Below are 24,648 nucleotides of genomic sequence, written 5' to 3'. Positions count from 1 at the left end.
ATAGCAAAACCACTTTGTCCTTAATTATTATACCGGGTCAAATTTCATATGCTCAGCCTCAGCCTCACGCCTACGTAGGAGAGAAACCGCGGAGAGGTAACACGATTTTCCGCGTCCGAGAGAAGAAAGTGTTTTCCCGCTCACGCGCGCGCGCGGTTTCCATCTGGGTCCGTTTCTGCGGTTTGACGCGCGACGTTGGATGTGAAATCCGGGGCCATAGAATGGGCGGGCAACGACGATCGTTAATACACCCTGGAACAGATTTTTTTATTTTTTTTTATTTTTGTTTTCCTTTCTTTATTTTTTGCGGATTTGTTTTTAGCCGCAGACACGCCGCATTTCTTGCCCGGTCCGGGCGATTTGCCGGGCGATAGTAGCCAATCGCGTGTAATTGGTGGCATTACAGCTCGCCAAGAGTGACCGTTGCACAATCGGCGCGCGCTCCGAATGTTTGCCGGATTATCCGCGCTGCCGGAAACACTTACTCCCGAGAGCCCCGGTACTTCATCTTCCGCTTATTTACATAAGCGACCCGGCGCGCGTCGAATAAACGAAGCGTTAATTATCTCCTCCGGACACTTGTGTCGAGCCTCATTGAACGTTATATTGTCGGCAGTGCCTTTTTTTCACGTTCGTAAAAAAAAATTTCAATGATATGTCACGTAATCTTATGATTTCCAGAATCAATCTCTCGTACATACGACGTGTATATGAAAGATAGATGTACCAATTATCCGAAAGGTATACGATATTAAATTCGCTGCAATTATTGTATCGAGTATAAACGCATTTTGTTTTCTTCATAGCGTAATAATGCTTGCTAATGTTCGGCAACCTTTTCATCATGACCCCATCTCGGCCATATATCATAGATCATGACGAATCAATTTTTTTTACGCGAGGCTGTCTACTGAATGTCTGCAGAGATGCATAAAACGTCAACACGTCAAATATCGGTGACTAATATATCTAGCGAATAAAAATCTCGCCTTCGTCGTGCCATGTCATAGCTATAACTTTCTGTTTTTATTTTATTTTATTTTTATTTTTTTTTAAATTTAATTTAATTTTTTTTTAATTTTTTAAAATTTTTATTTGCGTCGAAGAAGGAAGAGATTCGAAATAATTAATAAAGTATAAATTAAAATTTCCCTATATCATTTGTTTACTAACACATTTCTTGGAATCCCAAAACATTGTTCTATAATTATAATATCATTCAGAGAATTTATTTTATAAGCTTATTTGAATATAATAATGTAATAGTATATAATATAATAATATAATATAATATTAATATAATATCTCATGATATTGGATGATCAGTTATCCAACCATAAGAAAGCGTGAAATTTATGCAAAATATAATTTTATCAATAAGATTCTAAATTAATACAACTCTCGTTAATATTAACACTCTAGTTAATATTAAAAAAGACGTATTATAAATACATTTAATACATAATAATTTGCAAAATTAATTTAACTTTTTGGAAGTTTCAAAATGAAAAAAAGAGGGAACAGAATTAGGCATATAAAAAACTTTTTCATTTGATTTTAGAAACGCGATCAATTTTATAAATCTTAATTTTATCTTTTTTTTTGAGTATCGAAAAAGTAACAAAGCAACATAAATTTATGCAAGCAATGAGTTTTGAAGTTAGTAAAGAAGTACTGAGCACCTTTATCTGAACAACAGCTCATTCATTCGATGCATTCATTTCAATCGATTCATCTACGACAATCATTGAAAGTGAATCTTATAAATTCGCCTTTGTATTATAGACGTCGCCTACGAGTGTTCTACATTCGGATACCTGGTCCCGTTGTTCTGCGCAGAATGCGCAATCATTTATGCGTTACGTCATTGGTTCGTGCACCTAGTATCCCGACATGATTATGGGATCGATATTGAACAGTCACGATCCACATTCACAAGATACGAGAAACGGTACAAGCTATGCACGCGCGTTTCAACCGCTTTTACTTCGCAATCGAGATGCGAGACAGTGGGTAGAGATAACAATATAAATCAAGTAGAATGCGCACGTCTTCCCATCTATTGGTGATCAGGCGTGAAAAGAACTGTGTGAACGGAGAAATGAATGGGAGAAGACGTCGGCTCTCGCAGATGCATTGTGACAGCGCATTTTATCCCGCGATGTCAAGCAAGGGATAATTATCGTTACGTTTTTCAAGTATCTCTCGCGTGCCTATTTAGTTGTCATTTAAGCGAGCAGATTTCCCGGAGACATTTCATTCTTGGTTCACCTTGTTACCGTTTGTTCTTTTTCTTTAACGAGCAATAAGTCGAGGAAAATCTTTTAAAACTATTATATTCAACGTAAAGTTATATGGTTATATATAAGAAATAGAATTTATTTTCTCTGTTGAAACACTTGTTAGAATTCTGTAGTTTGATTAATCCAATAAATCAATTGTGCAGTTGTCTTTCAAATTGGTTCGAATAGTTGAGACTCCACTATAATTCGCGTTATTTAATCTAATACGTAAAATACTCTCAGTAAACATTTGTTGATTTTGTGTTGATTGCAGAGAAAAAATAAAATCGAAAGATTTATACAGTTCGTTAAAGAATCAATTCCATGTTTGTAATAAACCGTCACTCAGTTAACTAAGATTACGACATTTGTATCTCTCTTTGTTCTTACCTCAATCTGCACGCCTGAGCAAAGATCGATTTAACACGGACTGTCGTTTCTGCAAGAACCGTGTCCGGAAGAGGTGGTAGTCAGATTTTTTTATCGCAATCAAACGCATATACATATATTAGTACTGTTTCTTTATATAAATGAAGGTCGTAGTTTATTAAAATTATTAGAATGCGTCTTTTGCTATCATTACAACTTTCCAGGAAACTCTCCAAATTTCACAATAATATTGCCACATTACGACAATAATTATTTTAATTAATAAGGCGAGAGAGAGAGAGAAAAAGAGCATGCATATTTCATTAATTTTAGAAAAACTTTTAATTATTAATACTTAATTAATTATTAATACAATCAACTTGTAATGAAATTGAGAATATATTATTATTTACTTAATTAATCTTTTTATACAAATTTCTTTAGGCTTTATACGTTTCAGATCAGAAATCTAAATTAAATATTTTTAAAAAAGAGATTTATCCCATAGATAAATTTCTCTCTCGATATAAAATTCGAAAGTGGCGTAAAAATTAGATGATTGCTTGCCATTCACACAAACCTTGCCGTGAAATTCTTGAACGATACTGTATCGTATCAAAATTTTTTTTTCGTTCACCAAAATCAGCATTCAATGTGACCAAATTTCGCTGATCACGTATAATTGAAAAACGTCGATTTTAAAATGAGTGCTGCGTAGCAAAGCTCCCATATAATCCTAGTATTATAATTAATTGGCATACCTAGTTAATCAGCATGCCTTATTTAGGTTATTTAGCAGATCTCTCTCCCTATTGTCCTCTCAACAAAGCGACTTTTTATCCTGCGAGTAATAGAAATCGCTTGCAAATGAGAATGATGATTATTCTAACGGCATCTTGGTACTTTAGTGACTCATCACGACAGCTCAAATCAAAGGATTATTCGGCAGCCAAATGTCATTATAATAATGACGCTAAGTTCGCTGCGTTTTCTATTCCGCGATGTATATTTGCAGTACTATTACACCTAAGCTATAATGATTATACCGTCATGGTCGATAATCATCTCTCATTTTGATCAGAGTGTTAGTTGCAGCGTATATAGCCTATAAGCGCACATTAATTATGATTCTAATTAGTGTAAAAAAAAAAAGATTTATATGATCCAGATTTCCCATATTAATTGCATTTCCCACATTTTTTTTACATTTCCTGCACGGTTAAAGAAAGATTAATTGTGAGTTTATCAAAGAAACGGTACTTTTTATAGAAATTAATTAACCTTTGTAATTAAAAAGTACTTAACCTTTTTAGATTAATCAGCCAACATTTCTAGAAAAAAATTAAATATGCGAGATGCTTTATCACACAAATTATTTTATGTTTTCGAATCGTTAAAAAAAAGCATTTATGCAAATATTCTTCGCAGAACAAGTTTTTTGTGTTCGCGTACTCTTAGCACTTTGCGAGATATATTAGCGAACTTTAACCGTTTAATTGCTTCGCTTATCTGCTTAGGAAAAATCTTACTTCGCCTTCGGTGTCGTAAATTTAAATGCAGATATCTCGCGGATGCCTGCTCCTTCCGAGCGAGATATTTCTTCTCATCGCGCGAATGCCATTCCAAGACGAACAATTAAAAGCGCCGTAATAAGAAGGAAAAAAAACCGTTGCTTCATTGCAAACTAAACTTTCACACGAACAAAAACCCGGCGTGTCTATAAAGCGAGGCGAGGCGGCGAAACACTTTTTCACGAAATTCGGATCAGTGAAAGTATTAATTGATTCGTAGCGCGCAGCTATCCGCGTATCCGTGTATATTTGATTTAATTGTTCGCTTTTATATTTTCGCAACAAAACGGCTCGTTAGAAATGTAATCCGTTCCGCGATTTTCCCGAATGTGCTCTCGGCTGCTTCACTCGCAACGTATCATTATTATGCGATTCAGTCTTCTTTTAGACAAAAAAAAATGTTTTTATTCCGTGTCACGTCTTGTCCATTCTTCCGTTATGGTTAACTGATTTAAAAATAAGTAGAATTATATATTCACTCGTGTATGGAAAATTTTTCATTTTAATAAATAATGTTTTTTAGAATTTTGTATATAATTTATCAGAATAAGCTTTTTTTTATCACAACTATTTAATTTGATAAAAAATCGTTGTGATAAGATAAGATAATAAGAATTGTAAACTCGCATATGTTACATAACTCGACATGTTCTTTACGCGCATTCGCTTAATAAGTGCAAGAGCGAATGTATTATTGCATATAATGTATTATTAATCCGAGTCAATTGTGGAAAAATGAAGTTAGATTTATTAACTGCGGAAAATACGGAAATCTACAATTACTCTAAGCTTTGGTTTAATTGACTTCAATCGTGATATTTATGTCTGTATGGATTAACAATATTATATGTGTGAAATAGGAAAGGAAAAGTTTACATAAATAAAGCATGATTATCTACTGTTTGAGTTTTGAATATATCGCAGTCAATTAAATCGAAGCCCCTAGAATAATCATAGATTGCAATATTTTCTACAATTAATAAATCTAACTTCATTTTTCCACAATTGACTCGGATTAATAATACATTAATAAATATATATAAATATTAATAATAAATATAAATAAAATACAAATAAATATAAATATAAATATAATAATAATAAATATAAATAAAAAACATAAATATTAATAAAGTCGTACAGATTTAATATAAGTTAATTATGACAAGTTTTATCTGATTCAAAATGGAGAATTTTAAATTCAAAATATAAACTGTAACTATATTAATAAATTAAATTTATTTTCCTAAGCATAAACATTCGTTTATCTATATCGCTTTATGAAAATCATAACTTTCTATTTGTTCAGTAACCATTATTTTCGCATAAATAAGGATTAAAATGCCGTTTCATCTCATTTATTTATTCATGCATATATTGCGTGTGCACATAAGATTTATTTATGATGCATAGATAATGAATATATTCAAATTCTAAATTATGTAATCTTTTAATAAACAAATCTAACATGTACAGTGCTTCTCAAATTAAGATGTCATCAATTTTTGCTTCATATTTACATGAATTTTAATTCAAGTAACATTAAATACGAAATATCTTGAATTATATTGACTCTATATGCGTCTCGATATTAAAGAAATTATATCGATTACGCACATGTCATTTTTTTTCTATTAGAAATTCAACACACAAATTGATGCTTTAAATGTCTAATTCACCTCACTTCTTTTTTTTTACATCATTCTTTAAACCTCGTAAAGCAGCAACGCCCTTTAGCGGCTCGGAGATTTAGCTTGCTTATTAATTTGTATGATTAGGAATTCCACTTTCGTCTCTGGCAATTTGCTGGAGATCAACAGCCGGTGCTCGCGAATAATCACTGCTCAAGACTGTCCTTGCCGCGGCGACATTTGCATGATAAAAATCGGGAAAGCAATCGAAGCTTATCGGCTCCGCTCGCTCGGATTCCGCTCACGATTCCGCTCGCGACACCTTCGTGCGGCTGACGAACGAAACTTTTCAATTCTCAGACCGGCCGAACGACCGGCCGTTAAAAGTGCAAACGCCGGATTAAAATCTCAACGGGGCAATTTACGTCGTTCCGCTCGGTGCGTTAATTGATTCCCTTTCAGTTTCTAGCGAGGATCGAGCCGATATATCGTTCGAGGCGACGAAATAACGGAAACCGCGCGATATCTCGAGAATCTCCTCCCGGGGAAAGACTAATTGTAAGTGCGACGAGTGCGTTAGAATGCGTCGCGTGTCTGGCACGAACGCATTTCACTGCTATTCGCTTGGCGAGAGATGCGTGATTGCTTTCGTCACGACGGAGAGATGGACTTGTCATCGGCCAGTTTTACTTTTCCCGCCGTCATTTTTCGAACGACTCTTTAAAAGAGACCTCTTCGACCAAGGACAATTATTAATTTGACAATTGAACCAAGGACAAGGATTTCACGTACGCGAAAGAATGTAAAACGATCCGACACTCGAAAAGATGGGATATTATAAACAATTTTTGGCGGACGCAAAAGAATGCGAAAAGATTTGACACTCTCGTAAAGATAAATATTCGTGACAGTTTCTCCTCTGAGAAACGAGCATTTTAATATTTTCGATTCATATAATGTCTGCAGAAAAAAAACGCAGTCTTTTTCCCACGAGCTTCTTTCCCTAATTATACCCTGACGAACGGTTTTCTAACGCGTCGCCCCGGGACAACATACTAAATACACGTTGAACGTGAATGAACTCTGATTGAATAATCACCATCAGACCGCGTTATCAGGAGCAAATATCTCATTGAATCGCCAGCTTTCTCGCGCGCCCGTCTTTCCCTTTTTCTCGTCGCGATAGACGGGGACCATCCATCGGGAAAGTGATCTAGTATGACGGTTGACCACTCGGGATCGGGCCGACACCACGCCGTCACACTTATCTCGGCATGACGAATCTTTTCGACACGGTTCGAGCCTCACGGGCGAGCTTCCGCGTTGCGCTATCGTCGATGCTTAATGAGATCTGAAGGACGACGAACAATTAAGTCCGCCACCGAAGTAGAGTGCGGGCTTATTTGGCGAGCGCGACCGGTCGATTAAAAGCCAGTCGATCACGAAGGCGTGCGTTACTAATTACACTCGAATGCGATTTTTAATCGCCATCGATTAATTAAAGTGTTATATCGTATTATAATTATCAGTAGCTTGATCGTAATTAAAAATATTTTTTTTTAATTTTTTTAAATATCATACTTTTAAATCAGATAATTGAATTGTATTTTTTTTTACATTTTTGTCAATATTTTTGATCGAAAAATATTTTTGCAAAAAATAAAAAGGAGAAATCAGATTAAAGAACAAGAGAGAGAGAGAGAGAGAGAGAGTTAAATATCAAAGTGCATGATATTTTGACGCTTGAAGGCTAATTCGAAAAGTCACATTAAATTCTCCTATTAAGTTTAATAAATCTCGAGCTGTCATGCTACTTTCAAAACGAATAATAACATGTTACATACATTAATTGATCAAATAATCTTCAACATCGTATCAAATATACAAGCTGATGTATACTAATTGAATTTAAATAGTTGCAAAAAAGTTCTTTATGTGATAATTCAATAAACTCACTGACTAGGAATCTTGAAACCAATTAAGCTTACATATTTTAGATAAAATTAGTTAATAATTTTGAAAAAAAAAAATATATATAATGGAATAAAAATATTCAAATAATACAAGATAAGTGATTATTGTCAAGATCACTAGCATTAGCGCCATAAACATCGAAGTTAGTCCAATTAGGAAGACAAGAAATAGCCATTTTTTGCATAGGCTATCGCGGAGTGCTATCGTGAGATTAGGCAGCCACCCATCAACAATGCCGATCGAAAGTCGGCCGTGGTTTTCGCAAGCGCGAAATACCGACGTTGTTCTATAGAAAGGGAAGTGCCAAGGTAAGTCAATCTATGAGAGCCAGTGAATCGCGGTTGCTCATTGCCAAGGTACGTCAAGGTATCCGAGGCCTGGGTGTGCCTGGACGATTATTATCGAAATAGTCTTATGGCGCGAGCGAAATCGAAAGGTGCAGCTAAGGAAAGTTCGCTCTCGGGGCAGCGTATTGTACAGCATATGCCGACGGTGCCGACCGTGCCACATCGCACGCACACGCGTAGAGCACGCATTCACCAAACGGCAAAACGTGTTCAGAGTTAGACAGCTTTGAACTGATTTTCCACCGATGTTGGCCAATATAATTATTCTGAAAAATCTCGCTCTTTTAATATAGAAAATTATTTAATTATTTAATTATTATCATGATTTTGTTATCACGTTTATCTCTAAAATTGTCGAAATTTCTTAGAAATATATTATGAATTAAATTTTAGAAAGGAAGTAAAAATAGTTGAGTCTTATAAAGATTTTTTTTATTGCAATACATAAATAAAATATTTTAATTTGCCGTTATCTTTAATTTGAAAGATAAAATATATAGTAATATGAAAATAAAAAAATATAGAAAATTGTAAATTGTTTTTTGACAAAGAATTGCCAGAAAAATTAAAATTCTTTAGGAATAAAATACGAATTGTTTATCAGGAAATGAATTTTTATCTTTCTTTACAAAATTTCCTTATTCTAATCTTGTGAAATATTATAATTTATTTAATTAATTTATTTTTCATTTCGAATTATAATATTGTATATATTATAGTGCGCATGCAACATATTACGAAAGTTCATCAATTTTCATCAACATCTCGACTTCATCTGAATTGCGGAGTTATCCCCTCGTAAGTAAATTTGTCGCGGAAGTGGTTTCCATTGGTTTTTCCTAAGAATAAATGCACAACGCGCATATTTACATTCGAACAAAATGAAAACCGCAGACAAACGATCGAACGGTTACGCGGTCTCCTAGAGCAGCTCGCTCCTACAGAGATGCGGAAAGAGAGAACCGAGCGCGATCTTGGCTGGCTCGCACGCGAACCCCACCTAAAACCCCCTTCACCTTCGTCGACCGCGATCGGCGCGCGCGAAAGGGGGGAAAATTTCGTTTCGCGAGCTTGCGCGAAGTTCGTTATCGCCGTATCGGTGCTTGTCGGACGTGTGCGACAATGATATTCACCGTCTCGGTGTAAAATCGGGGGACCTCACCACCCGAGCGCCCCATCCGTTACCTCTCTCCCTCTCTCTCTCTCCGTCTCTCTTTATCCAAGCTCACGCTCCATCGCCGCCGTCGTCGTCGTTCGATCTGAAAAGGAGGTGAACGCGCGCGAAAGTGTACCATTGGGCAAGAAATTGGGGTAGCAGCCAATGGTAAGGTGCGCGAGGTGGAGCGATAGGTTTTAAATAGGTGTGCAAGACCCCGTGTGCGTGGATACGAAAGCAAAAGTATCGGTACCGAGGACCGGCGATAGCGCGGTGCGAGACCGAATTCGGGGGACGAGAGTGCGAGGGCCCGTCTTCCTTTTTTTTTTTTCTCTCACGCGGTGGGACCTGACCCGACCATTCCGCGACGTTCGTCGATGGTCGTGGTGGTAGTTTCTACCCGGGGAAGATACACACGAGCCGCGGTGTGAAACGTACCGAGAGGAGTGACGGTCCTGCTGATAGAGCGGCGGCCACAAAGTACTCAGTTCTCAGTCGACGCTGAGCCAGTGCCTCAGCAAGTCCGCTCGAGGCGGTAGAGAGTCCTGAGAGAGTTCGCCTACGATCGCGTTCGTAGCCGCGCGTTCCTCCGTCCGTCAGATCGTCGTCCTTCGCGCTAAGAAACAGAGTATCCCCGATGATGAGGTCCTACGGCTACCGGGCATTCATCGTGCTCGCGACTATCCTCGCCCACATGACCGGCACGTTGACGGTGCGCGTCGCAGGCAACAAAACCAAGAGGCAGAGCGGTGAGTCATCTTCTTCTGCTCCAATTTTCTCTCTTTCTGTGTCTCGTTCTCTTTCTCCGTTTCCGTTACACTGTACGTTTGTATCTCCTCTTCCTCGTCGTGCGAGAAAACGATCCCTACCACCTTCGTCAGGTTCGCATGCCGCGCGTTGCGCCTCCTTCATCTTCTCCAGCCACCTGTTTCTTCCTCCCTCGTCCTCTTCTTGCGGGCGCGTCAATGTCGGATTCATCATCCGCGTTTCCTTGTGCGTGCGATCCCTTTTTTACACTCTACTTTTTTTCCTTGATACCCATATTACATCTAATTGCTACATGTATCTTGTATTACTATTTTTACACTTTTTATTTTCCTTTACTTTCTCTTTTCCATTCGCTCGTTTTTTCCGATTCCGTTGTTTTTTAAATTGCTTCATATTTTCACTGTCTTCTTTTGCATTTTTTTGTGGAATTGGAAGTCTTATTTTTCTCTTATATTTATTATGCATCTTATTTCTTTCCTATCTAAATGTTGTGGTGATACATTTTCACTTCTCATCATTTTTATTCTTTCATTTGAGCTAGTTTCTATTCTTTTTTTCGCGTATTTTCCTTATTAATAGCTAATCGCATGCTTGCTTATACTATATCAATGTAATGTTGATGTAATTTTCGATTAAATGTCGATAAATGAAGTGAAGTGTTAGGTTGTGCAAAATGCGTGCGGAATTATGAATGACACGCAAGTGAATCACGGTGTAGTGACGATCGAAACACTGACGGGACTTAAAAGTGACAAGTTAATTAAACATCAAAACAAAATGTAGTACAGCGTGCTGTAGTGTGCATGTGATTATTTTCATATTACTCAAAGAACGAGTTTGTAAGCGAAATTTTGACAAATATTTTTAGCTCTCGACATATTACTCAAATAACGAGTTTGTAAGCGAAATTTTGACATATTTTTAGCTCTCGATATATGATCGACTTGTATTGAAAAAATGTAGATACAAAACATTTCTTACTTCCTATTCTTAAAAAGATGATAAAATTCGGAAAAATGTAAGAAAATCTAGACGATTTGTGTCAAAAAAACTGTATTATCCTGAATTTTAAATAATACACACACGGTTACTTTGATTCTTGTTTTATTTCTTCATCTTTTTTACGCAAAAACTTCGAAATACATTTTATGCAGTATATAAAATATATATTTAAAAAATAGAAAATTCTTTAAATTTAAATAAGAAATAAAATTTTGAAAAATTTAAGCATAATACCTGTATAATTATCATCAAAAAGCTTAAAAAATATAAATGTTCCAAAACAGGTGGAACACAAAAAGATTAAATACGATAGATGAAATCATTGACCTACCATATGATTAACATTTACAATACTTGACAATATTTGCAAGTTTTTTAATTTTCAACATATTCTACAGATATCCTTATTTATTTTTTCTTATAAATTTGATAATGAATCGATGAAGTGGCAGTATAATAAAGATACGTAAATGCTACCGTTACATCTACCAGTTTCTCCAGATGTGGGCCAAAGAATTACGACAATTTGATGTTCAAGTTTAATAGCACTCGACATAAATTCGTTGAAAAATGATGCTTCCGCAAAGATTTGGGTCGATGGCCGATTTTCAGACAATGCCTTAATCCGTCGTAAAGACCAATTTAACTTGAGTCATAACCGTGAAATGTAACAGATGCCCGATGATCACCGCCTATGAAAATAATTGCTGTAATTACAGTAAGCGTAACTAATCGTATTATACACATGGCAATTATTTTTGTAATCCGTAACTGTTGAAGATTCCTCACTAGGATTCCAGAGCTAGAATCGAGATCCACATTTCGTCCCTCTCTTTCTAGATACCGCTATAGAGTTCTGCTTTCGGTTTCTGTATGCGATAGATCGTAAAGAAAATCGAGAATTCGATATGTTCTACCTCTGCAATATAAAATCATAAGGCATCGATAATGCGGCCTTGCGTGCAAATTATAATTAACTGATAGAGATTGGTGATGATAGAAAATTGTGGAGAGAAAGTAGCGAGTTCTTTTTACAAACGTCTTTAGTAAGACATGAATTCCAGCACGTTTAATATAAGGTGAAATGGTAATGATCAATCGTAGTGATAACAGTACGCATTTTATATATAATTAGACTTCTAAAAATAAACGGCCGTTTACCGTAATCGTAATACTCGCTTAAATAATGCGAAGAAAATTGAAGTCAATCTTATCGATTGAATATAAGAGCTGCATTCCACGAAGCGGTGCTAATGTGGAAATTAAGAAATAAATTGTTGAGAAATTTTTCTAAGGTTTTTTTTTTCTAGAATAAAAAGAAGATTATAGAATACTTCAAGGAATTAATGAGAATTGTTTAAATTAAAAAAGTGTAAATATATATGTAGACTCTCGTTATTCGATTTTGAAAAATATTTGTATAATTTATTATTAACAAAGATATTATAATATTTGAAATTTCTGAAGAGATTTTTCTTGAATACCCAAATTTAAATTTAAATACTCAATTTGTTTAAATAAATTTTATTTCTCGAATTCAAGAGAAATACTTTAAGAAATAAATATTTTAAAATGCAACATTTAGATTAATATATCAATTTTTATTAAATATTCTTGAACATAACGAGTATTAAAAATTTAGCTAAATTTTAAGTAAATAAGTTTCGAATTTTCCATCGTCCGTTAAGTCTCAATTAATCCGATCTTACTGAAATTCTCGCGACCTCTCGACATATAGCAAAGTATGATCGAGAAAATATATTTGAACAGGGAGTTTAACTACGAACAAAGTCGTGACCAAAGTGTTCGGTTTTCTTCATCGACCTGCCGCCATAATTTGTTACTTCGTTACCGGTCCAATGGCCCGGTTCGCTCCTTTCCACAATTAAGCGCAACACACCTTGCACATTTTGGCTAAATAGAGCGAGCAACGCGGATTGACTCGAACGGCAAACCCTACATCCGAAATTGGTCAAACTCAATTACCGTAGAATGTAAACGACAACGATCTACGAGCGATCGTTCCTAATCCAGGATCCGGACACGTTTCCGTCCTGCGAAACACTCGCTCGATATATCGGAATTTCTCAATTATACCGGCTTTTATTTGTAAGTCACATTTTCTTGGCAATCATTAATGATTCCTTAATTTCAAATCGCAAACCCTGGTGCCCTGTTTACGCAAACTTTCGAAATTTTTACGACTTTCGTAAATTTTTAGGATCGATTCAGCCGTGTATCTCTCATGCTCATAAAAATTCTCGCGTCCTGATATTATTTATTAATGACATTGTAATTGACATAATTGCATATACTTACTTTTATATATATTTATCTATTTTTATTCACTTACTAGTTAAACTAATCGCAAACATAACAAATAGAACAAGTCACACACTGGTAATTATCTCACGTGAAAGTTATACAAGAAAATATCTAAATATAAATATAAATAATAAATATAAATATAAATAATAAATATAAATATAAATATGTGCATTAATTAGTTTATACATAAGATGTCAATATGTGCAGATTAGGTGCCAAGTTTTTACAGCTTCGTGCTTTGAATTGAAATGAAAATAGACTCGATTTGTTTGCGTATCTTTCGATGCTTGCTTCTACTACTGCTTCCCAGGCTTGTGAACGAACGTGTACCATGAACCTTTCGATCGGAACGAGTTTGACTCACGGGGAATCACGAGTGTTTTCTAGCATAACGCCTTCGTCGTTGGCATTGCCGCCAGAAATGGCTTTTCAACGTGTGACTGGCGGCATGCCAGTGCATATAACAGTTCACCGTGGACTAGCTAAGCAACTTGTTCACCTACATGCAGCAGCCGTTCACACGCCACGAGATGCTTCCGCTCGTACGTTCGTTATCGCTGCACGATTCCCAGCTGATACGGCACGTACGATAAAATTGGACAGCCTTCGAGACGAAAGAAATCGATTGATTTCTTGAAAGAGACGCGAGCAAAATTTTTTACATACGTATTAAGTGATTTTACTTAGCACTAAATTTATCGAGATAAACAAATTGTACTTAAATTTACGAGATTTATATTTTATATTTATCGATATAAGCAATAGACACAGTAATGTAACAGTTTTAAACTGTCACTGTCAAAATTCATAATGCAATGCAAAGAAATATTTCAATATGCAAACGAAAGAATTTTTGAAGAGATAAAAATTATTATTTAAGGACAACAATTTTTTCTATACAAATTAAATTTTTTTAAATATATCAATGTGAAAGGTTTTGGCATAAAAATGCGATAGCGGAAAGAACTGTATAATTTTTCTACTCGAAAAAATACGAAAATAAATGTACAAAAAAATTAATTTTTGACATATTTGCATAATTTATACTATTCAATTTTACTTAAAAGTATGTTAAAATATAAATATGTTTCACGCGATAAATAAACGACGTTAATTTAGATATTAAATTATGTGTGTCTGATTAAAACGCCTTTCTCGGAAACATTTTAAATAGTTTCTTACGCTATTTGCACTTAGGCTATTCTAGAAACTTGTTGAAACGCCTTGAAAACCTGTTTATTGCTGAAGTATTGTACATATAATAAATTATTACAAACACAAGTAATTAATTGATTAATAAAGTAATTTTCTATCGTTGAAAGGAACTGATTTAAGATTTAAGATTCGCTATTTTATTAATAACTATTTAACCAGGTATATATATAATTAAATAATATCCAGATGAAAAGTCATATTGTTACAATTTACATATAAATTCATTTAATGTAACGTGCTTTGACAATTAAAAAAAAGTATGCTACATATTGTGAATTACAGCTTTTATTAATCAAAATTGTTAAGAGAAAACAAATTTGCGGTGCGTTTCACTTTTATATCATAGTGAGGTATATTTCTGAGAAACTATGAGCCTTAAACAAAATGTAAATTATTCAAGATCCGCGTTTGATTATTCAGGATTTGGAAATTCTGCCACATCATCTCGTGAATCATTCTATATTTCTCAAACGAAATTCGAACAAATAAAAAGTGGCATGTAATTTTTGCAGACATTTATACGCGCATATATTTTATATACGCACTCGTTTACCTGAATGAAAATTAATTTTAAAGTCTCAGCTGTTTCGCTGCGAGGAAAACAGCCTTAAACAGGAAACCTAGCGATGATACTTAATACCAGCCACTCGCGATACGAACAGGGAAACGAGCCGTGAAACGACGACGATTCCAGCTGAGCTAAAAACTGGTATTGTATCTCGGAATCCCCTGACAAGACGACGAGCAGTCGTTCCTTTTCACGGGCAAACAAGCCTAGCGAAATGCATGCGTCAGTGAACTTGGGGACCGGTTCTTTTTTTTCCCCTCTCTTTTTCTCTTTCCATTTCTCGTCACGCGCCGAGCAGCCGTCCTATTATTGCAGGTAGACGAGGATAAATGATCGTACGGACACGCGGTACGGAAATAAAGATAGAAATCGCGGCTATGTAGATGTCGAATCGAGTCGCGCGACCGATTTTCGCCGATCTTGTTGTCGAAATTGCCGTTTCCTTCGCGACCTACCGCGATCTAGGTTAAACCCCGCGGTTCTCGTATCGTGATTCTCCCAGCAAAAGAGATCCCAAGGTCGAGACGATCGAGACTCGTCTTCTTCTTCATCGTTAGCGGCAATCACAGTGAAACCAAGAGATACACGTCACGCGTATCCCGTGCCACGGGCCCGGGAAAATCGCTTCTAATGGTTTTCAAATTGCGATCGCGTGTATTTTCCTCCATGCCGAGATGGTGATTCGATCGATCGTCGAGCGAGGGGGACCGATTGATTCCAGACGACCTCCGAGCGATTGAAAGTGACGCCTTGCCACGTGCGTTCGCGGTTCATTTAGCAATGCGATTGCACGTTACCGGTTTGTAGATCAATGAATGATGCATCAGACAGTTGATGCAGTAGTAATGCTCATCATTGAAACGATGTAGAGAAAGTCCCATTCAATTCTTAACTAATCTGCATGATGGGAATTTTAGTTATGAAAGTTTCTGGCCGCCTCATATTGTAATCCTTTGTTCACAGAGCTACATAACATGTTTCTACACAACGTTTCAAATATTTTATAAAATATTTTATAATATTTATATATAAATTATATAAAATTATATACACGTCTATATAAAAATTTTAGAATCTATATTCTTTAGAAATAGATTTGGGAGATTTCTTTCAACAATTCTTATTTGCTTTTAATGACTCAACCATCCATCTTTCACGTGCAACAGATTTTGCGGTGATTTATCCGTCCTGAACAACTGATCGAGTAGCAATGCAGATAATTGGAGAATAACGGAAAATGATTGCCTGCCAGAGGATAGCAATAAACAATCGATTGGAGCAGATCCAATTATTTATTCCGATATGCGCATCGCGCCGTGAATACTTCTAATGCTTGATACACGAAGAAAATGATTTCTAACAACTGTAAGAAAACGTTTGTAGCATTTTCATACGATACGTGTATGGATAACTCGAGTCCAGTTGATGTCGATTCTGCCTCGTGAAGAACTGTTGTTCGTCATTTTTTTAACGACGCTTAATAATTGGATAATAAATACCTACCGGTAATTAAAAGCACGATTTATCTGTCGAAATAAATCAGACGCCGTTTTCATTCGCCGTTAATCGAGGCTAAATTAACCGACTGGATTTACGCGACTCGCGATTGCGAGACATGACCTCGTAGACATGTCGGGTGCGATGTTTATGACACTTCTGACTAGTTGCTATACAGAACCGTGCGACTCCGAGAAAATCGACTCGAAAAACTCTAAATCGGCGTACGATCGATCTTTTATAGCTCCGAGCGTTACCGCGACTCCTCTTAAGGACTCTTTCCTTTGTCGGCCGAGAATAACCGAGAGTAACCGAGAGTAACCTTATTTCGAGCTGCCGGCAATCACGTTCCTGCATTAATCGATGCTCACGAATGTTAACGACATAGTTACCGGAGACGATCGATCGGTCGATCACCAGATGATAATTCAAAGGTCGATACATCAAATAAAAAACTTTATATTTTTTATTGTCAGTTTTTGTTTTATTGTCATAGTTAAATATTTAAATATCTAAATATCGCAATTATAAGTATCCTTTATTATTCTGTAAAAATAAATAATTGAAGGATTATGCAGTATATGTTTAACATATATAAAATATAGTAAAATGATCGGTATAAATATATGAATGAGCGAGAAAAATATATTTCGCCTAGAGAAAAAATTCCTTTCACGCGCTTTGCGTTACACGTGTAGTTGACTTTAATGACATCCATTTCCGAAATTGGTAGCGTTGAAATGCGAATTTAGTACGCGGTCATATCTGAATTCTGCAGTACCAAACAATTGGATAATCGATGCTGACGAATGTCGGGTCGCGGTGATCGCTCCTGGCGCGACCGATCAGTCGATTTACCCTCATCGATCAGGTCAATTGACTGACTTTGATTAAATGCTACTTTGCAACGAGTAGTCTCGAATCGCCAGTAGGCGATCGGTCTTTTCTACGTAAACAGGGTGCTCGGAGGTTTGACTAAGTAGCAAATTTCGAAGCTGGAGCGACCAATTTCGACGGCTGTCGTGTTCCCCTAATCAATTATTTCGACATAATCCTTTTTTCACCCAAATTTAAAGTCAAATTTGCGCTAATAATTTCCTTCCTATATTTCTTAGTTATAATTATTATAGATTTTTATTTTATATTGAATGTTGCATTGTATAATCATCAATATTAATGCAAAATAATTTAATATTAAAATTAATTAATTGAATTTCGGATTTTTCTTTTTGTAAGAAAAGGGAGCTTCTTCAATGTTAATAAAGAAATATTATTTTGATCCAGCTATCGAAGGTTACTTTTACGATATGCACGCTTTTTACTTCTGTTAGAAAGTTATAAGAAAATTACATGGGAATATTATATCCAAAATACGAAATCGTTATCTTTTAACTTTCTAAGTTTACGATGTGGCAATTGCGAATTTTATTGCCTCATCATCTGAGCTTCCTTGTCGATCTCATCTCATTATTAGCAATCATATTTAATTGGTTCTTGATACCTAATTTTAAATAATAGCGGCAAATGGATGAACATGAACGCTCAACATAATTCGCACATAATTTACTTAATATGAGTAAAAAATGTTCACATATGTAAGTTTGCCTTCGGCTGTCGATTAGGCTGTAATTAGGGTGGCCGAATTCCAACACGGCAACGAGATCCAAAACGAGTATTGAGGCATGAAACATACAACTTTTATACGTAAAATTAGCTTTGGTAAATCAAGCATGTTTGTTTTTTTCCTGCATTGAAATTTATTTTATGATCCGAAAGTAAAACAAAGAAGAAAAATTCGATTTCTATTTAATTCGAATTCCTAATTTTTACTTTAGTTTCTATTATATTTAAAAATCTTTTCGCCTTGATAACTATCTTGTCATTCAAAATCTTTTCAAATATGAAAAAATTATAATTAAATAATATTCTACGAAATAATAGAAATTAGCAATGCGAAAAAAGCTCTTTATTTTTATCGGAATTTGATAGTGAATAAGTAACGGTTTTTGGGAGAAAGTCCGCAATCGGAAAGCTAATGTCTCATCGCGTCGATCTCAGGTATCACGCGTAAGATTTTAGTTCCGCATCAGTGACTGATTTCACCCCACTCGCAAATTTCTATATTTTACGATTTTCATGCTTATCTGCATATTTCAAGAACTCCGATTAGATGGAATCACAATGAGTTCTCGTTTCGATGCACATTGATTTGTTTTCTGTATTTAAAATGCTGTGTAATTCTTTCACGACATCGATTTAAGAATCTTTTTACGCTTTTAAAAATAACAATTATTTAAAAGGATTCTTTTAAAGTATTAATATTTAAAAATTCTTTTAAAGTATTAATTTTTAAAGTATTAATATTTATAATTAAAGATACTTTAAGGAATATATATTTTAAAGAATTTATGATTATATAATTTTAAATATCTATTTTATACAACAAATATTATACATTTTAAATGGAATAATGCTTGATAAACAAAGTTACTAATTTCCCGATATATTAAAATTAAAATAATTGGTCAATAATAATAATAATAAATTATCAATGTTTGTTGTCGAAATTTACATTGTTTTATTTAATCAACAATATCAATTTCAGTTTGACACTAAATGAAATTAATTTAAAATGATTAATTATTTTATTTTCGAAACTATAGTGCAATTTAATAAACACAAAACAGATATATAAATTATTCGTAAATTCGTGAAATAGCGACTTGAAAATCACAGGATGTTAATTTCTTTGACGATTACATCACGAACAGACATCATGAGATCAGCAACGTGTAAAATTTCGCAGTGGGGTAATCATTGTCCGTAGAAACCAGAGAAATTCGCGAGATTCTCGTTAAACAAATTACGCTTTGCGAGTCTATCTTGTCGGAAACGGACAATACACAGACATGTGAAAGAATCGAGAGTATCTAACGTTTTTATCTCTTTTCGCTTTCTTTTTTCCCTTCGATCGTAAATGTATGTCTGAAACTTTCGAGGAACTCTCCGGTTCGCGCGACAACTTTGCGTGCGAATTCGTATGTTAAAAGGCACTTCCGCTGTACGCAACATCGCCAGTAAAAGTGCAGCCTTATGTTCCTGCATCCTGTCTCTTAAATTTTTTTACCATCGCAGAATATCACCGCGATGGAATGCATGTCGTATCTTGTGTAAAGTTATGTTATTTAAATGGATAGACGCATTTAAATGGATGGACGCAAAGTACAATAAAAGACGGTAGATAATTGCATGCATCATTAAGAAATAATGCCTTGTGAAATTGTTGAATTATAATTATAAATTTATTTCTAATTAATAAATTTATTAATAAAATCTAAATAAATTTATTTTAAATATATTTCTAAAATTATTTTTAAAAAGTTTTTCATTCCTTTAAGATATATCAAATTTTCCATTATCTTTTTTAATGGTAAGATTTTTTTATTATATGTATATATAATATTTTCGCAAAAAATGTTTCACATGACAGTATCTTGCCGAAATAAATATATCTTACTGTATAATTTAAGTCTTATTTATGTGCTTTCGGATAATATCTATGGAAAGATTTTTCCTTTTAAAATAAAATGTATAATTTATTTTACTTTAGTTATTGATATTTCCGGCTTTTGATACATCTTTTATAGCACATAAAGCTATTTCTTTCCCACGAAATATTGTGGAAGAAATTATTGAAAGAGCAATTTTAGAATTTATTTATTTTTCTTTTATTTATGTATGCATATTTATGTATATCAACATTTCGAGATCATGAAATAATGCAGCGTTTATTATTCAGTCTCTATTCAAGAAATTGCTTAAATTCCGTGCAAAAAAGTGGTTACATAAGCGGATAACAAAAAATATTTCCCGTCAGAAATACATGTAAGTAACATGTTACGCTTTATGTCCGGTCTAATAAGTGTTTTGTCGCCGCACGACATAGACGTATCGTGATTAAACCAGGACGCGGTGACAAAATATCTTCTGTCCACTTTTACTTCCGGTCACGCGTTATAAGTTAATGGCACATTGTCATGCGTTTTTGATGTAGCTTACATATTTACAGTTATGCCAATGTGTGCTCGTTTTGTAATCTCTGTTTCGTAATATCTATTTTATTTTCCTTGCGTGTAAATGCACCAAGAAGCAATTATTTTCGCTTCTTAATACTTACGTATATGGTGATGTATTCTATGTATGAAAAGGTGGCGAAAATAATTATTCAAATCATATCTTAGAGTGCACGCAATTTATGAAAAATTAAACTTACCAAGAAATTGATTTAAATAAAATCAAAAAGATTAATTTAAAAAAGTCTTCAATTTGTCAAAAAATTATTATTACATAGGCCTGGATATATTTTAAATATTTTGGATACAATTATATAATTACAATTATATAATTTTGAATATATTTTCTTAATTCGATATTAATAGTGAATAGTTTTATTACGATTCTTTATTCAATTTTTTATTCGAGTTCCTAATTAATTATTCTCTATTCAAGCAATTTTACTTTCGCTGAACATTCCATTCAACAAAACACCATTTCGCTGAATTGTTCTCGATTAATTTAATTTGCGTACGTCAGAATGATATATGGTCGTTAATGAGATATAGTCCTGCGTCTGCCGGGATAATTGCGCGAAATCATTGTGCTATGAGAATGCATATATCTCTCGGGAATCATTACATTACAATTAGACATTACACACCGAGGAATAATAATACATATGTACTTGTTAGATGTATCTAACATTGAGGAATTGCTAAAAGGGATCGGTTTGCCACGAGCACGCGAAAGGCGTGTCTCAGACAGAACTTTGAAGTTAAAGGCGTTGAAGCTGAACGGAACATGGTCCAAAGCGAGAGAGGGACAGTAAACATGAATATATACGTGCACCTAGCAGCGAACTGTAAACTCTGAACGAAAGGTCTCTCGGACACGCTACAGTTTAGTCTTCGCGCCTTGAAGCCTTGATCGGACTTTTCTTGATACGTGATATATTTTTTTCTATGATTCATTCAAGCAAGACATTTGTAGACGTGATTTATTATAACGTATCATTATTATTGATTTTATAGAAAATGAATTAGGAATATTAAAAGAGGAAGAGGCGATTATTATATTCTAAAATTTAAACATTGATTTAGATTTATCAAAATGGAATTTAATCTCATGACTTTTTATAATCATGAGATTTTTTATCTATAAAATTATTTTTTAGAATATTTTATTTAGAGAAGTTTCTTAATTTTCTAATTTTCTTAATAGTAAATTTGATAAAAATTTTTAATCAATTTAGATAATATGTTGTTCTAGCTTCTCTTATTTTTATTTTCCACTTTGGTTCTTTTGTCCCTACGTTTTGATTATTTCGAATCAATAATTTAATACGCAACTAGGGGAATAGAAATATTGCATTGTTCTAGTATTAAATGATTTGGAACGTTCAAATATTTAATTATTCTAATATAGTATGATTCGAATAATCAAAGAGATCCCAATAACAGTAAGAGCTGCAATTTTCATTCAGAAACTTTGTACGTATATCATAATCGTATAAACCGCCTCGGAGAGAAAGATCACCTTGAGTCTCCAACTTCGCTCGACATAAAAGCGAAAGGCAGTTTGCATTACATCGTTCGATAAAAACAAATGTCGACGAGTTTATGCTATGCGTAAACTGACAAAACAGCAATGCCATTAACTTTACCGTGAGAACAGGTAGCAGTGCTCGCGTGAAGAATAATGCTTTAAAGGATCCGCGGTGTCCTTAAAATATCGCGAAGTTATTGTGAGCGTTACTTTGCCTGCCATCCTGTTCCTTTGAATCATATGTAAGCTCGATCAACTGGAACGATTGCCGATTATTGCACTAGCAATATAATATTTTACTCAAACACGCTATACTTTTTATAGCATTCGAATGTAAAAATACTTTCGAAGTTTTCTTAAAAATGCTGAAAATAATAAAGAAAGAATTATTATGATAATAAATTTATAAATAATAATCAAGGAAATATAACTGGATTTTTACTAAGAAATCTCGTAAAAATTTTCAATAATGCTTTCTTCTCTCTTTGCGTATCATTTTATTATCATAAAAATTATTAGTATTATTAATATATTTACAATTTTATTTAATATATTAATAATTAAAATATTTAATATTATTGTAATAATTTCTTATAAAATTGGATAAGCTTTGACACATATTTTTGAAGTTTTATCACAGCCAAAAAGTTTGTAATGTTTAAGATTAACCTTTATTCAATATTGGTTATATTTATCTAGCCAGACTACAAATTTATTTAAATGTACAAGTAATAATACTACTATGACATTTAAATTATAAATTTGACAATAATATTATTATCATCCTATTGTGAAATCTTTTTTTACAAGATATGATTGAACACACACACATTATACTTATTTTTCAATCTAAAAAAATTGTTTTCCTTCAACATTAGTAAAATTCATTGAAAACAATATTAAACCAGTTATTTTGGCCGCTAAATAATCTATCAAACGCAAGCATAAAATAATTCGTTTAATTATATCAAATATTTAATTTTTTTTAGCTTAAAAACATAATGATCTCATTACATATACATCTCTTCTTCTAGTTTCTTCTTTCGTGCGTGGGAAATTTTTTTCTAAATAACGGGCAACTTTCGATCTCTGCCACAAAATATTCACACCAGCAGCAACTTTCGTGCTTTTCGAAACACCTTACGTACAATAGTTTGAAGAATAAGAAAGAAATATCTCCGAGCCAATTAAGCATTATGTCATCTTCGTCACCTGTCCGTCTGTCAGATTTCAAGGAGCCCGGATTCCTTGGCATTTTATTCGCCCGCTAATTAGCAGTCAGCCGAATCGGGCCGTTGATGCTGGGAATACTACGATCCTTCATAGATTCTCGGCACTTGCTTCATTTCCTGTACTTAATAGGATACCGGTTGTAAGTTGCACCACACACTCGCCCCACGCCGGCGATATAATATTACCGTCCGCAATCCGCGTGTGCGTCCGGGCTTCGGTGCAACAGCTCTCGCACGTCGCTGTGACACTTTGCCCGTTTCGTTGCCTTTTCTGCGCGATCCTCCTAGACTGATGAAACTATGCGAAATTTTTCCGCACGGACATTGGCCAACGTTTCTCTGACAATGAGCTCGTTGTTACGTGTAGCCGGTGCTCTTGCTGATGATTACTTAATCCCCGGGGAGATGAACAGACGCGGATTACTCTTTTCATTTGCGTAAGAAAACATAAAGATTCTTTACTGATGTGCAATCTATTTAAAAAAAAAACAGCTGACTATATTGTATTTTTTTATCTTAATTAATCTAACAACAGTCAACAAAAGTCAATATTTCACTGTACGCGTTATAATATAATCTATTATAAAACATTCCGTTCTGCCAATCTCATGTCATCATCACTTCTTTCCTCTCAGCTGTTATACCACGGTTTCTGAAATTGTTAGTTCTCAAGTACCTTCAATTACTTGCTTAATTAGAATTATCACCGGAAAATAAAAATCTGATAAAAAGCTCTTATTTTCGTGCGTGTATTATAATTTCTCAGAGCAGGAAATGCGTTGCCGGAAAGCGTTTCGTTGTTCCGCTATTTTTATATTACATTTTACCAGCACAATGTATAACAATGGCCGCTCTGTGTCGTTACATGAGATGAGCACTTTCAGAAAATACCGCCCACGATGCGACTACAATTCTCATCTTCTTGCAACGTGAGGTACTTCCGGTCACATTTTCCATTCTTTATGCAGAAAAGAGAGATAATATCATGCAATTTTACAGACATAATTTATTACCCACAATAACAATAAAAAAACAGTGAAATAATAATCAGCACATTTATAAAAAAAATCATTTATATAGAAATAATATTCACAATTAAATAAAAAA

The 24,648-nt window shown here is 34.3% G+C and overlaps 1 protein-coding gene across 3 annotated transcripts in view; it reads left to right on the top strand.

The window, feature by feature from the left end:
* The window catches only part of LOC105253546 (laccase-5), a 112,838-nt gene that overhangs the window by 54,894 nt on the left and 33,296 nt on the right, over positions 1–24,648 (top strand). Inside the window, exon 1 of one of the 3 annotated variants that reach the window (XM_011261653.2) lies at positions 9,584–10,079. The exons of the other annotated variants lie outside the window; for them this stretch is intronic. Coding sequence (XP_011259955.1) covers positions 9,968–10,079 — 112 coding nt within the window. The 5' untranslated portion in view covers positions 9,584–9,967. Of the gene's footprint in view, positions 1–9,583; positions 10,080–24,648 lie in introns of those variants that run through there. 3 annotated transcript variants of the gene reach the window in all.

Source organism: Camponotus floridanus, unplaced genomic scaffold, assembly GCF_003227725.1.
Source record: "Camponotus floridanus strain SB8 unplaced genomic scaffold, Cflo_v7.5 scaffold3, whole genome shotgun sequence".
Taxonomy (NCBI): domain Eukaryota; kingdom Metazoa; phylum Arthropoda; class Insecta; order Hymenoptera; family Formicidae; genus Camponotus; species Camponotus floridanus.
The sequence above is the reverse complement of the archived record's forward strand: the minus strand, read 5'-3'. Positions and strand labels throughout refer to the sequence as shown.